General features: G+C 37.1%; 1 protein-coding gene across 3 annotated transcripts in view; it reads left to right on the top strand.

Annotated features, from left to right (window-relative positions):
- Nucleotides 1-13,169, top strand: part of STK39 (serine/threonine kinase 39) — a 139,189-nt gene extending 126,020 nt beyond the window's left edge. For all 3 annotated transcript variants that reach the window (XM_062578408.1, XM_062578407.1, XM_062578409.1), the window contains exons 16-17: nt 7,201-7,265; nt 11,692-13,169. In XM_062578408.1, the coding sequence (XP_062434392.1) occupies nt 7,201-7,265; nt 11,692-11,766 (140 nt within the window). In that variant the 3' untranslated portion in view covers nt 11,767-13,169. The remainder of the gene's footprint in view (nt 1-7,200; nt 7,266-11,691) is intronic.
- The last annotated feature ends 2,294 nt before the right edge of the window (nt 13,170-15,463 follow it).

Genomic DNA, 15,463 nt, shown 5'->3' with positions numbered 1-15,463 from the left:
TGTGCCATGTCTGGAATATGGGGCCTCAGAACCCATTTGAACCGCAGGGCATTACTCTCATTAAATAATCACTTTAAGCTGTGTGAATTGCACAGCACTGTGAAATCTTAGTCCCATTTATAAGAATGCTGTAGGTGACCTTTTCAGGCTCCCACTGTTCCTTTTGAGCTGGAACTTCCTGAGGCCTCTGTTGTTCTGCAGATGAGAGTGTTGTTCTCTTTAAGCTGTTTTCTGATTGTAAGGCTGCAAATCAGGCTGTTGCATATTAAAGTCTCGAATGTTGAAATGGAGATAAATCATTTCCACAGCCTTTATCTACCAATTCAGCAGTGTACTTTGAGAATTCAGACAAATTTGTGAGCCTCCATCTTTCTTTGATAAATTCCTAATGGTGGCATCTTCATAAATAATAAATTTCTAAGCATTTTTAATGTTTCTCCCTTAGCAGGAGGTTCAATAGGTTCCTCAGAAGAGAAGCCAGGCTTGCAGTTGAACTATTTTCTTGTATTCTTTTTTAGAAGAACCGTGTCTATTTCCTTCCAGTCCTCTAGCAATGCACACATCTTTCCACAGGTCTCAAAATACTTTAATAATTCCCTTGTTAAAGCTCCCAAGCAGCATAAACAAAAGGGATTTTTCTGACTAGCATTCCGGGTGCATTTATAAGACCTTTCTGACCTCCATTTGAAATGCTTTTAAATATTTTATGCAGAAAGTATGGAGTTACTAGATCATATTAGATAAGAAGAAGGTTAGAGATCTGAAGGAATTGCTACCAAAATTTATAAAGTGTGATTGCTATGATTGTTTGCATAATAAAGTATAATCCAATGCTGTCTAGGTTTTAAAACTTAGTTTTGAGCTTGTTACGATCTTGCAAATGCATGAAAATCACTGTGCAGTGTGAAATATAAATGAATATATATATATGGCAATGAACTTCTTGCAATATATGAAATCGCATCAAGAGTGTGCCTAACGAATTCAGCCCTTTGGAGGAAAGTTGTGCTGGCAGTTGAATTTTAGGAGTCATAATTCCATTGAAAAGTACTTTCTCTCACTCAGGCATCCTGCTTCCCTGAGACCTATAAAGAAGAAAGCATTCATTCTGAAATCAGCATAATCCCAAGGTAGTTAATTATGTAGAAATCCACTTATCAGATGAAAATGGCAAAATAAGTGCTTAGGAGTGTAGGGGAAGGGGAGTGAAGGGATTTGAAACAATCAGTACGAAAGCTAAAAGATCTGTGCTGCTTTGAGTTTGGCCTGCCTAATATAAATGCAATTGGATCAAGCAGGGAGCTGTTGAAGGTGGTTATTTCTTACAGACTAGGTTTTAGAGTGCATAAAGTGATCTTACTTCTCACTTACTCAAAATACTTTTGATTCGCTCAGAGTATATCATTTTTCCTTTTTTTTTTTTTTTTTTTAATGATAGAAGTTTTGTGCTGGAATAGTGTTTTCTCCTTTCCCTATATCTGAATTTTAGGGCTACAAAATAGAATAGCTTTCCAAATGGTTGAATCTAAGCATATTGTCAGAAGTACTCCATCCATTCTTTTGAAAACAGAAAGGCATAGGAATCATTATTCTTTGGAGAGGGCTACAGAAATATCATTATGAACTTTAGATTCTGCTTGTGTCTGTGTTTACGCCAGATGGTTCTGACTCAGTTGGCTGGGTTGGCATTGTAGTGGAAATAGTTCTGCGGTATTTCATACAGCTTTATTTACTGTCTCATTAATTTTAACTTTTCCAGAAGTTTTCCCTATTCAGAAGCCATTAGGGTTAGATTTCATGCTGCGTTAAGAATTTTAAATAACCAGGCACAGTCTTGTCATGTTAGAGGAGCAAAACATCTGTTTGATAGACTGAGCAAAGTACAGTTACTCAGTTACATTTTTTTGTGATCTTGAAGATGGCCCTTTTTGTTCTCCTACCTCAACTTATATTAACTGCGTATTTAAAAATTGTAACCAATGTGGTCAGCCAAATTTGTCAGAGGGCAAAGATGGATTTATAGTATATTCTAAATAAATAAATAAGCATTTTAGATGACTTGAGCTATGTTCTTTTATTTTTCTTATTACATTTTCAATTAGCAGACTGTGTTGTGTGTATTTATATACTGGTTTTGACTTTTGTCCTTTTACACGTTCTGCAGGTGCAAACAGTTATTTTGACAGAGTGGCACCACCATTTCTCAGTGAGCAAAACCTGCAAAAGAATCAGTATGATCTGTAGTACATAGGTTGATTAGCAGTCCTTCGGAAACCTTTTGAAGAAAGCTAAACAGCACCTCATTTATTATTGCAAACAACAAAAAGTCTGTTGTGCTAAACTGCTGCTTATGTTTGAAGAGGGTTTTTCCCGCAAGACATGATTTGCAGTACACTCATTTCTTTGAGGTTGTTACTGCCAAAGGTTTTTCCTCACCACTGGCTTTCTTTTCCTCCAGTTACCTTCGTGTTCATGCTTTTTCTCCGACTTCCATGGTGGTGTGGCCATAATATCTTGTGAACACACTTTGCAAAGTAGAGTAGAGTCTAGGATCTCCAGGTCCTGAGGAAACGATGAATTATCAACAGGATTTTCAAATTGTCAATTACTGCTGCTTGCAGACAAAATGATCTACTGTGAATTTCAAAGGTACAACTTATTCAAGGCCTGACTTCAGAATACAAAGAAAACAGCTCTGTGAATAGAAACTGTGGTGTACTTACTTTACACATCAGGTTAAGTAGAATTCACAGGCATGTTTTACAACATTCCTCATTTTTCCAAGTAGCTTAAGTATCAGTGGAGAGAATGATCCCTACCTCCTCAGTGCCACTGTTCTCTCTGAAACTCCTAAGGTGAAACTCCTTTCCACTTCATTAAGGGAAGCATTAACTGCATTAAATTGACTTTGTTTTCTGACTTGCAATAGAAAAAAATATTGGGAGACTGGGGAAGGGAAAGGTTGTGAGAGAGGGATGGCTATTTTCCTCCCTTCTCCTTTTAATTTTTGGCAGTGTGTGGAGATGTGGTTTGGATCACTTACAGTTAGAAACTTTAGCATCATTTTTCATATGTAAAGAAAGTTAAAAGTTTGTGTATAACTATACTAGGTGGGTTAGAAAGTCTCAGCCTAGTAAGTCATTTTCCTCAATGAAAATGACCTAAATTCAGTAGCTGGGGGAGATGTTCATCAGGAAAGCCTAACAGATGTACCTCTTGCAAGTAATTTTATTCTCCTTCTTGCCTAATGCAGTCAGTAATTCTGAACCGGATGAACAGTAGTAGCAACTGTGGGTAAGGGTGTCACAAAAGCCCGTATATAAGAACATTGTTTACTAGGTTCTGAGCAGATTTATAAAAATGAACTTCCAGGTGTTGCTCAGGAACCTTTGCCTACTTAATGGTCCAAATTGTGCATGCTTTAGTACTGGTCCTAATTTTTATGTAAGAGTGCTAAGTCAGTTATATCAAATGCAGCAGATGGCTTAATTTAATTACATTCAAAGTAGATTTGAGAGTTCCACTTTATTTTTGTAATTCTGAGGATATCTTTACTGTAGTTAAGATGAGATCCCAGACCTCCTGGAGAAATAATTGGAAGTCACTGCATGCTGGCTGTCAGGACAGATTTCCAACCGCTTGGATGGTTTCTACTGCTTGAGATGCAAGTTTTATTTTTGAAGGAAAATAACTAAAATAAAGACACTGTGGACACTTGCAGTTCTTCAGTTCCTGCTTTTTTTTCCCTAGCTATTAACATCAGGCCCCAAAAGATTGCAGTTATCACTTGAATCAAACTCTTCAAACCGCTACTTAGCATTGGGCGTGTCTTTCTACACCTGCATACTTACTGTACCTTAAACTATTGGCTCTTGCTAAGGTAAAGAGGGTAATGATGATCTCATTACTTGTAAAACTATATTTTAAATAGTGTCCCTAAATACAGACTTAGGTATCCAACTTTGGACAGCTGGCTGTAATTTTTGGCCTTGCAGTCAAAATGAAGATAAGCAAAACAAAAGCAAGAAGTTAGGAAAAGGAGGAAGATACCAACAGGACTATATGTTTTTGCTGGGTAGCTGCATGCACACTTCTTTCTTAGTTGATGTTAATTACTTACATTTTTGAATACTATGTTAAGAAATGTGCCTTTTTGAGGATTTGCATTCATCGTGGCATGATAGAACAAGATTAATGAGCTATTCTGGCCAGCTCATTTTTATTGTCATTCTATAAAGGGCAGAAAGTTCAAACCTGACAGAGTACCGAAAGTCACTGGTGTGAAATGCTAGTTTTAAGTGAACAATGCTGAATGCACATAATTGGAATAAAAAATGCATCTCCTTAGGAAATTCTAGGCGATTCTTTTTGGAGGGGTGCCTATTTTAATGTAAAATTGTATTCTAATATTATGGAATCTTAGCAGGACTGTTTTTTTTATTTTCAAGTGTAGTGTCTCAAAACACATGGCATTATTCCCTTAAATCCTAATCCTCTATTTGATTAAATATATCCCACTCTAGTTGTAGCCCAGCAGAGAAGCAAAAATAAAGCATGTTTCTTATGGTTGCTTCAGATATTTCTTCAGTATTGCTTTCTCTAGTAAATTTATATGTAAAAGTTTTTGGCTTGGTGTTCATATTAAAAGACAGATGAACAAATAAACTATGCCCCCTATAGCCTTTTAATGAGCACCATTCGTTGAAAAAGCAATTTTCTTTAAGAATTGTATCTGTTTAAAAAGTCGTTCCGTTCTCTTACAATGTTACATGAGAAAGTAAATAGAATTAACTATTTATATCAACTTCTAGCTTGTCTTTTGCTATTTTTGCTTTGGAAACTTGAATTTCTTTGGTTCTTGGTGAAGAATCAGTAAGAAATTGTTAGGGTTTTTAAAATTTTGGTGCTACTAATGAAGAGCTCAGTGCTGCCATCCATAATGTGACAGTTCACTACAGCCCTTGCTGATGACAGGTGGCAAGCAGAAGCACAGTAGCTTTGTCCTAGGAGCGGGTGGAAGTTCTTACATTCAGGTGAACCTGCCAGGCAGAGTGCTGACTTGCCGTAGCTGTGCTACAGCTGGCCTTAAATGAAAGATTGCACCTCTTGAAGAAGAGTGTACATTTGAAGCTCATCTTTTTATAGTATTTGAAAATAGCTGAAGTTAAAAGTATTTGGAATTAGGGTGCAGCTATTTGTCTAGTTTAGTAGCACTGTGCCTGTATTTCAGTGTTGCCAACTAACACTAGCTGGAAAATTTGTTCTTTCATTTTTTTAAAGAAATGCTTTATGGGGGTTTGAATAAACCAGAAAGGTTCTTGAGCATGTGATCTAAGACATACAAATTTGAAGCAATTCTGTCTTCACCTCAGGACATAAGAGGCTGAACCTTCCTTTTCTGTGTATGTATATGGTATTATTGTAATGAAAAGTATTACCTGTATTTGCATGTATTTTTCCAGGTAGGAGATACTGCAGCAAATTTGGTTTGTTGATTGTGGAAATGATCTGTGTGATTAAAATACCAACTGTTTGTAATAACTAGAATAAAGGAGTTTACTCATAATGATGTTTTAAAAAGGGAAAGGCTTTTTAGTGCAATGCCTATAGTTGAATTCATTAAACTGGGAAGACTAATTTCTTGCTTTGCAAAAAATTTTCTCTACAGAATTTATCTCATTTTGGTTTTAGTTTCAAGTACCCTTTCATCCCCTATCAAGTTTGTGCCATTTCAGTGGTGTAGAGAAAATGAGATCCCCAAAATTTTGGTTTGCATTTAAAAGTGGTAAAGGTGAGGTTGGCCAAACTGCTGAGCCAAACGACTGTTCTTCCCCATGTGAGACCAGATTCCATTGCACCATTCGCAGTGAGTTATATAGGGCCAGACACACTATTCTAGAGTGAAAATTATATTATAGAGATGTTAGAACCAAAGGAGGAAATAAGTTTAGTGTCTGCTTTGATTATGCTTCTAATAGGACATTCAACATGCAAATCAGCTTGCTGCTGTGTATCTTCCACCTTAAGAAGCCTGTGGAAAGTGTTTATGGAGAACATCTGGCTTCTTGTTTTTCTGTTGTATGGTACTTACCTACTCAGTATACTAAGAAATCTGTGCTACTTAATACCTGTTTGTTTCTTTTAACAACTCTTGCCTCAACAGCTCTGCAAGGTGTGGAGTCTGTCTCATGCTGTTGATGACATCTTGTGCTCGTAAGTCAGCTTTGAACAGAGGCTCTTAATGATTCAATCTGAATTAGTCAGATCTGGATCTTGTACTGTGCAAAGCTGTGGAGCAGGTACAGAATACCAGTGAAACCTGAAAGCAGCCAAATCTGTTGGTCAAGATTAATGGTAGCAACATTGTAAAAAGTAGACTAATTAAAAATATGAGTTAGGTGCTTTCATAGAAAAGGGGCTTATTATTTTCTTCCCTGCTCTGTTTTTAAGGAGTAAATAATTCCCTTGCTGTCACTTCTGTTGATAGCATACAGCTTACTTCTCTGGACTTTGTGGCTCTGCAGATTTAGTTGAACTGTTTATTGCAGTTATATCACAAATCCAGTCACACTCACTGAGAGTAGTTTGAAGAACTGATTTCTCTGCTGGTTCAGTGAGCTGTAGTGATCACTGAGTCTCTGTGTTGGTACTCTTGCCAGTCCAAAAAAGGGGCAGAAGCACAAACATGCAGCCAGAAAAGACGAAAGATAAAGAGGGGGGGCAGTGAGATCAGCCCTCTTTTAGAAATTCATACTGACGGTGGCCCTGATTATAGCAAAATTGCAACATAAAGCACAATGGCCAAGGTTCTGTTTTTCCTTTGTTATGTGTTTCTGCCCCTTTGCTTGCGCTTGTGTTTGTGTGATTATTACAGAATGAGCCAGTTTAGGGAACAGACTAGGCTGAAAACTTAGCAGTTTTATTTTTTCTGTCATTTGGTTTTCAGGCAGACCTTCCTGAACCAGTTCACATATTCATAAAGTATCAATGCTAGCAAAAGGGAGGAGGCAGGATGATGGCAGCCCCTGTGCCCTCTGAGTTTCAGACTACAGCTAGAGAGCAATTAAATGATTTAAGTGATATTTTACAGATCTGTATGTGTATGAAATTAATTAGATAATCCAACCTGAATCTGAGACTTGAAGCCATGTTAGATGCAATTTTCTGTGAATCATATATTTTTTGTACTTTGTTTTACAGTTGCTGCTAACTTGCAGAAGATAGTAGATGATCCTAAGGCTTTGAAAACATTGACTTTTAAGTTGGTAAGTAAAAGCTCCTAAGTAATGAGTAATACAATAAATACAGCTTCAGAAACAGAAATATTCTCTTACTAAAGTTAGGCACTGAAAAACAGCCTGTTGAATCTTTTAAAAATAATTTAGTTGTGGTATGCAAACTGTCTGGCAGAAACTGGGAAACTGTTCCTTTCCTTCTCCACATCAGCTGAGAAACATCTCAAGAAACCACTCTACTTGAAGATTTGAGCTTGTAATGCTTGAACAAAGCTTTCTCTCTGTAACAGTATCTCTTCTGATTCCCCAAGGCTAAAAGCACCTGTATGATCATGCTGTTTCCTATTCTCTCCCTGCTTCTCTAATACATTTTTAAATCTGTTGTATGATATCATCCTGCAGTCAAAGTTGTTGAAAACAATTAAGTACATGTGAAATTTAATGAAACTTCGGGATTTTGGGATGAGGGAAGAGAAGGAGAATTCTTAGAGAAAGTATGCACATGAACTTGCATATGAGTCAGAGAAATGGAACAGGATGTGTGTTAATCATCTATGAGATGTTCTCAGAATTTTTGAACTGTGACTGGCACCCAGGTCCATCGGTTGCAAGACAGAAGTCTGTAGAAAAGACAACTTAATTAATTTTAGCACGCGCAGGACTGATTTTAGTCTCTGGATCAAATACATCACTGGTTTATTCTGAGAGAGCTGTGCGAGCTGGCCTTTTAGGTTTATATTGCAAAGTAGCAATAGGTTCCATTTTTAAATTACCCAGAAGCTTTCAAAAGGAATTGTCATGGGATAATTTAGTTTGATATGGGCTTCTGGAGGTTGTCTGATTCTGCCTTGCACTCAAAGCAAGGCTAGCTCTGAAGTTGAATCAGGTTTCTCAGGGCCTTTCCTAGCTTAGCTTTGAATATTGAAGGATGGAGATTTTTCTAGGGGACCTGTTCTAGTATTTAACTATCCCCTTTGTGAACAGTTGAGTTTTTTTTCCTAATATCTTGATGGAATTTACATTGCAAAGATTTAGTTCAGAATCAACATGCTGTATTTGTCTTTCTTTCTAAAGTTAAGTCAAGAAATGTACATACCTAAAGCTATTGAATTATTAGTTATGTAAGTATTAAACTGTTATCAGTTAGCTTTCAACACCCCTAGCTGAGAATGACTCAGCTGTGTATGAGTAGATGTGCTGTAGAGAGGCTTTTTTAGAGGTTAAGTGACCTAGTTGATGATCATGTATTCAGGATTGCTCTTTCTGTGTCATTCTTTAAATGTAGATATGAATGTTTTTGACTGACTGAATCAATTGGACTAATTTTTCCTCTACAGTCCAGTGAAATCACTAGGGTTTTACACGTTTCTTTTGGGAAGGTAGTGGGATGGAGGGACAAGTACATGTAACTCCACAAACTATTTTGTTTCTGTGGCAGTTACTATCAAAATACAGCTTAAAGGCTGTAGTTGTGGTTTTTGGTTTTTTTGGCTGATCTATATTCCTGCCATCTAAACATCGTACTTAGCTTTATTGTATAGTCAATGACACTTCACCAAGAGATACTCCAGAGGCTGTGTAGAAGTTGCAAAATCAGTATCTCATAGTATCCAGTTAATGTTTGTCTACTTTGTAAGCACCCATTTGAAAATTTGGGTTTGGATTGTTCTGTGATTGGGTTTATTGCTTAAATGTTAGGGTGCAGGCCATGTCACATGATATCTCAGATGCCAGTGAATAAGCAGTATTATAATCCTAGTCTATTCAGTAAAACCTTTCTGCCTACAGTATTAAATTCTGTGCATTAGACTTGGATGGAGGAAGCACAGTACTATATCCATGTAATTTTATGTGCGCATCAAACCTAGAGTTTGGCTATACAAGTAGAGACCCGGTTATTTAGAAATAGCTGTATTGAGTAACTCCCTGAATAGTTACTGTTGTTTTTAAATTAATTTTATAATTATCGGAATTAACAGATAATCCTCAGTTTATGCCTTTATCTCTTCCTGAGTTAAGTTCCATTGGCTATTGGAATGTATGCATTGTTTTGAGGATTTGGATGGTCTCCTTGTCTTCCCACGTTGTTTTGTTAACTTTTGCTAAGGTTAATTTTTAAGCTAAGTTTCTTCCTGATACTTTTAACCTAGGTTTCCTGCTAGTTCCCTACTTCCTGGGAAAAGAAAATACATAATCATGAGAAGTATCCTAATTTATCCTTGGATTTATTTAATGTATATTCTATTTCTGTCCGCTCTTAAATTATGTAATAGAGTTCCTAAATGAATTGCTGCCTAGGAGAACATGTTATGCTTCTATTTGCCCTCCTGAGTTTTTGTTACCTCCTAGCAAGCTCTCACTGAGTTTGAGAGCACTTGTGTGCAACTTGATTAAAACGCATTTCATTGGTAAATATTTCACGGGGTTCAAAGTAGCTAATGTAGCTAATCTTGTATCCATTCAGAGAATTCAACTGAAAAGCATTCTTTAATCTAGGATTATTCACTATTATTTCTGGGCAGTAAATCTGTTCACTTTCTCACTGCTTGGAGATTGCTTCTGCTTATTTCTGAATGCATGTGTCTTTAAGGTTTGATCTCTGTCTTGCACATTTTTTAACAGTGCACCTTTCATCTTATGATGATGTAATACTATAGAATATGTTTAGTATTAAACCTCCCTTAGTTGTCTTGGCTAATACAGAATTATGACTTCCCTGCAGTTTCCAGGTATCCATATTTTGGGAAGGAGGTTGTTTTAATACACAAGTAATCTTGGTAGTAGTTGAGGAAACACAGAAATGTTGTGCAGTATATTTTATATTTTAAGATTTTTTCTTAAGTTAAAAAAAAGGCAAAAAAAATTAATGAAAGGATACATTCAGTCCCTAAGCAGCAAATTGCAAATACTAAGAGCTTTTCTTGTATGCTGCAGTCTGCATATAGTAAGTAGCTGTAGTTATGCTAAGCACAAAATACAAGGTAATAGGTTCCAGGGTGCATTAAATATTAGACAATATTTATTAATAAGGAAGGCATTTAAAAAGTCTAGATTGATCTTGATAGGGTACTTAGCATGGCTTTGGGGGGGGACTGATAAATAGGTAGAGTACAGAATGATGTTAATAGTAACAGCTTTTTTTAATCATAGTATTATAAGTGCAAAATTTAAATTCCATTTATTTAATAAATTCTCAATCCAATAACCATTGAAATATCTTAATAGTAACAAATGGTGATGGTCTCACATGTTTAACTTGCTGCTTCAGTGGAGTAAGACCACTCTGCTATGAACACAGGACTCTGTGTGGTAAAAGTAAACTTGAAGCAGAAGTAGCCTCCTGTAATGCTTCTACAAGTAACAAATAAATTTATTTTTGTTCATGAAAAAACAATAGCAAATGTTACCATGCACATTTTGTGTGCATGGCCTGAGAGGTCTTCTGATATTGCATATACATGTATGAATTTATCCTCAGAGTTTCAACTGCAACAAGTGCATAAAAGGGTCAAGAGCATATTATAGGGTGAGCCAATTGTTGTAACAGTTTCTTGAGGGATATGCCAAAGACAGTCTGAAGGTGCCCTTCATAAGTAATTTTCTATTACCCACTATTCATCTAACTTACTACTTTGATTTATGCATGACAGAGGTGAAGAATGCATAAAATGCCTGTACTAAAAAATATAGTTACTTCTGAGCTACAGAAACAAATCTTGTATTTAAAAAACCAACTATTAAAATATTTTGCCTACAGAGGCTGCATTTGTTAAAGCAAATGTAGAGCAACAACAGTTCAGTCCTAAGCAAGGTGTTTTTATATTTTTACTATTATTTATGACAAATGAACCTGTTGTGCCAATTTGTACTGCAACAGACTTAAGAATTTCAGCTATACAATCTGAAGTACTAGATGGTACTGTCAAAAAAAAGGTGTCTTTTTGCAAATATTATTGTTTACTCTTTACAGACTGCTTCGATCTCAAAAATTCAGTGGATTGCTATTCTTAGCAGACTTGAGAGTTGAAATTATGACTCCTTGCAGACATTTGGTGTCTGCAGAATGATAAAAGCCAGAATCTGTGCATATTAGGTTAGTCACTCTTCACAAGTGAAAACAGCATGGTCACATGTAAAAGCAAATACAGCTCAAGTCAGGAGAGTTTGGGGCTTTAAAGGATCTTTGTTCTTTAAGTGACCTTTTAGGATAGGATATTTTATATTCTATTTTATATTTTAAGAGTATTTTATTTCTCAGTGTTCGTTTATCAGTATTTCTTTTCATAGTGTTTTAACATTGATTAGAAGATTTTTCTAAAATGAAAGATGCAATTGGCTGAAGCGGCTTCAGCTAAACTGTTTGCTAACTAGGCAATATGGGGGAAATTTATACCCTGGCTGTTGAATCCTCCTTTTTAACATATGAGATACTTAATGTTTCTGTTTGTACTTGCAGGCCTCTGGCTGTGATGGCTCTGAGATTCCCGATGAAGTGAAGCTGATTGGGTTTGCTCAGTTAAGTGTCAGCTGATGTCTGTCCCTTGACCCCGAGCTGAATTGTGAGATTGTGAAGAGGCCAGCTTAGATGCAAAGGAAAATTAAAGCACCACACACCGAGTTCTGCTTCATTCTCTAGCGATTCACAAAGTCAGAACAAGCAAAGCCCACAGCTACACCGCTGCTGCTAACATTCAAAATGCTACTAAATGTCTCTTAGCAGTTGATTTGGAGTCCCCCTACATGAGAAGCCTGTGGAAACGCACTCGGGTGGCTGTATTTATTGGTTACAAAAGGAATTTTCTATCAAGCTTACTTCTTCTTTCATAAACTTTGAGTGATACTATTTTACCTGTACTTGTGGTTGATAATACTGCCTCTATTATGTTGTATTTAGAAATTAACATAATTATAAAAGTTAATTATTAGCCAAACTTGAATTCTAGTTTTAAAAATGACTGTGAATTTTATTTTTCATATATTTATGCATTACACATCCTAGTTAAAAAAATGATTTGACTTGATTATGTGCTATTTGCAGTTAATCTCCCATTATTTAAAAAAGTTTCAGGTATGTCTTTGATATATTTGGGTTTTTTTGAAATTAGTTAATTAGATGTTAGTAAGCTCTTGTTGGTTGTGTGTCTAAAAACCAATCCACAAACTGATTGTCAAGGGTGTGGGAGGTGCCTTGCAGACATTAATGTTTTAAGAATGTGCCTGAGGCTGCTTAAATCTAGAATAATCTCCATTTTCCAGAAGTACCATATATATGGGACTATATATATATAGCTATCAGAATAAGGAGGGGATATGCAGTAGCAAAGATGTTAGAGAAGTTTGAAGTAAACTATGCTTTGGGGGGGAGTCTATGAGCTAGAACTACTATAAAATTGTTATCTTTAAGATAGATTGCTTACTGTGCCCACCTCTAATTTGGCTTATCCTGAAGTGATAGAAATTAATTTCATACTGGTGATAAAACTTGAAGAACAGAACTGAAGCTTTACTTGAAATTCTGCAAAATACCAAGGTGGAGTGAAAATAATAGGGCTTTGTGCAATGATCAAGTAAAACTCTGTTACAAAGAAAACACTTCTGACCCAAGTAGTCTTAGCTTAACCTGTGACATAGGCGTTATGGAGCTAGCAAACTTTAGAAAGATTTCCAAATTTGGAGACATATTCCATGGACGTTCCAACATAAACTACTTCTTAGCTAATCCTAGATAAAGGGCAGCTCTTTAATGTACTAAAAATGGCAAATATATATTATTAAGAGAAGTTATTTATAATGCCTTGTCATAATTGTTGAGGTGTTCTAGAGCCATTTGCATACAACTCAGTGTAATTCCATTCCATTCTATTGTTTACATGATGATTATTCCAAGATGACTGCAAAGGTAAAAAATAATAATAAAAGTGAATTGCACAAACAGATTTGTATTCCGAATTTGTGTGTTGTGTGTGCGTTCCAGCTGTTGCAGGGCAGAGCGATGTTGTAAACATGTGCTGCCTTTGTTTAGCTAATTAAAAATGGCACCAGCTAAAAGGGCCTAATGCCTCGGAGTTTGGAGAGGAGAGAAAATACTGTTTGCCTGCTCGCAGGAGAGGATTGTTTTTTACCACTTGTGCGCCAGTGCTGTGTAGAAGCCACTTTTAGGTCTCCCAGCCCTGAGGTGCTTGAGAACGGCCGGTTGGTGAGCGGGGCAGCGCCGCGAGGGGCGGGGCGGGGCGGGGCCGTGACTCCGCCGGCCGTAACGGCTCTCCGGAGGCCGTTGGTGCCCTCGGGGTCGTCGCGCGGAGCCGCCGCCCGCCCTGGCTGCCGACGGCCCTCGTCCGGCTGAGGAGCAGGGAGGAGAGCGGTGAGTGTGCCCTTCCTGAGCTCCGGGGGGTCTTCGCGAGGCAAGCGTGGCGTTAGTGGAACCTACTTCATCTCTCTTACTTAGGAACGGTAGCTTACCTTGGTACCCTGTAACAACGTGCTGTTGTCTTGCCCTCTTGCTTTGCTTGATGTACTTGGATTAGCTGGAACGTGCTTCGCTGCAGGCCCAGCAGGGTTTAGTTGGAGGAGCCAGGCAGGGATTACTAGCAGCCCTAAATTTAGATGCCTCTTGAAGCGAAGGCTGTGATCCCTGGATTAGCACCAGGCTGGACGGGGTATTGTTGGCCTTGGTTATTTCAAATAAGAAGAGAGGCCACTGCATATGTGCCTGATTTGGGGAGAAGCTTGCAATTTGGCAGGGTTAATTGTGCATTAGCAGTTCCTATATTGAAAATAATAAAAAGATGCCTTAAGCCTGTATCTTCTAATGAAACAGTTAATAACATGCAATTGATAATTGCGGATTATGCTGTGACTGGCTTGGTTACTAAGCAGGACCAGAAGGAGTTAGATTCAAGGCATTGCTGTGGGCTTGTTGTTTTAGTAGGTACACTAAAGTATGCTTCTTAAAGCACTGCACCTGTATTAACTAACCTATTTGCAAAATAGATAACTAGTTAGCTTTCTTTTTCAGGTAAAGGGATATTCAGGGAAGCTTGTTGTCTTCGTAGGTCTATAACAGAAGTGAGAATACCTAATTTAATGAATATTATGTTCTGCTTGCTAGACAGTTGCCCTAGGGAAGGGGAAAAGGTGCTTGGATACAAATAGGTACTCTCAAAAGTGTTCATATACTGCATTGGTTGGGGCCACATTAATGTCTAGATAACAAAGAATCTGAAGTTTAATTGAAGTAGTCAACATTATTGTATCAAGGTGTAACTGTAACAGTTGTTGCTCACTTCCAGTTTGATACAGAAATATGGAAGTGCTTCACTGATTTTCCTTGGTTCATTGAGACAGCAAATTGATGTAGCAGCGTTCTTCATCACAGTTGTGTTGTTGCTGTAAGGTTTTTGTTCTGTTTTTCTGCTGCAACTAAGATGTTGGGAATAAATCGTATGTGAACAGAACTGAGTTCAAAAAGAAAGTAGTCTGAGAGGAAGAGGTGTAGTTAAAGCTTTCAGCCTTTTAATACAATGATCATAAAGTAGATTTTGACCCCAACTTTATACAGATGGATGGAAAAAAGATAAAAATAAGTTGCAAAAGAAAGTGGTATACAAGTGATAATTAGAAGTAGAAATAGATATCAAATCTCGTAGGAGTTTGCTTTTTTAATACCACATTCTCTGTTGAATAACAAGGAAAATAGAAAACCAGCAACTATTCTGTTCATCACATTTACACAAACAGTTTTTAGGAGGTGGATACACTTTCTCGTTTGTGTAACATGAATTGCTCCAGAGCAGTTGTGGTGCATCTGTTACAAAGGTGTTGCTGGACAATGCATTGTGTCTTTTGGTGGATGGAACACTTGATTGCTTTTAAAGAAAGAGGTAGCTTAATTAACTGGATGAAATGGGAACAGGTGAGCTACTACACAGCTGTTTCTGAACAAGGTTTAATCAGTTCCAGAATTTTTGCAGCACTGGTTATATGTCACTGCTTGCAACTGGGCATTTGCAGGCTAATGACTTTCAATGTCTGTGGAGCTAGACCTTTTGCTGCATTCTGCTTGAATGTGTTGAAAGTAGCTGTATGTTTTAGACTGGGATGAAAGCTGAAAGGAAATAAACCTTCTGTAGTTGATTAATATTTTTAATACTTTAAAAATTTAAATATACAACATTACATAAAACTAGGTATGAAGAATAACTGATCTGTGTTTGTATAAAAGAATAGGA

The sequence above is a fragment of the Rhea pennata genome, chromosome 6, assembly GCF_028389875.1.
Source record: "Rhea pennata isolate bPtePen1 chromosome 6, bPtePen1.pri, whole genome shotgun sequence".
Lineage (NCBI taxonomy): Eukaryota > Metazoa > Chordata > Aves > Rheiformes > Rheidae > Rhea > Rhea pennata.
The sequence above is the reverse complement of the archived record's forward strand: the minus strand, read 5'-3'. Positions and strand labels throughout refer to the sequence as shown.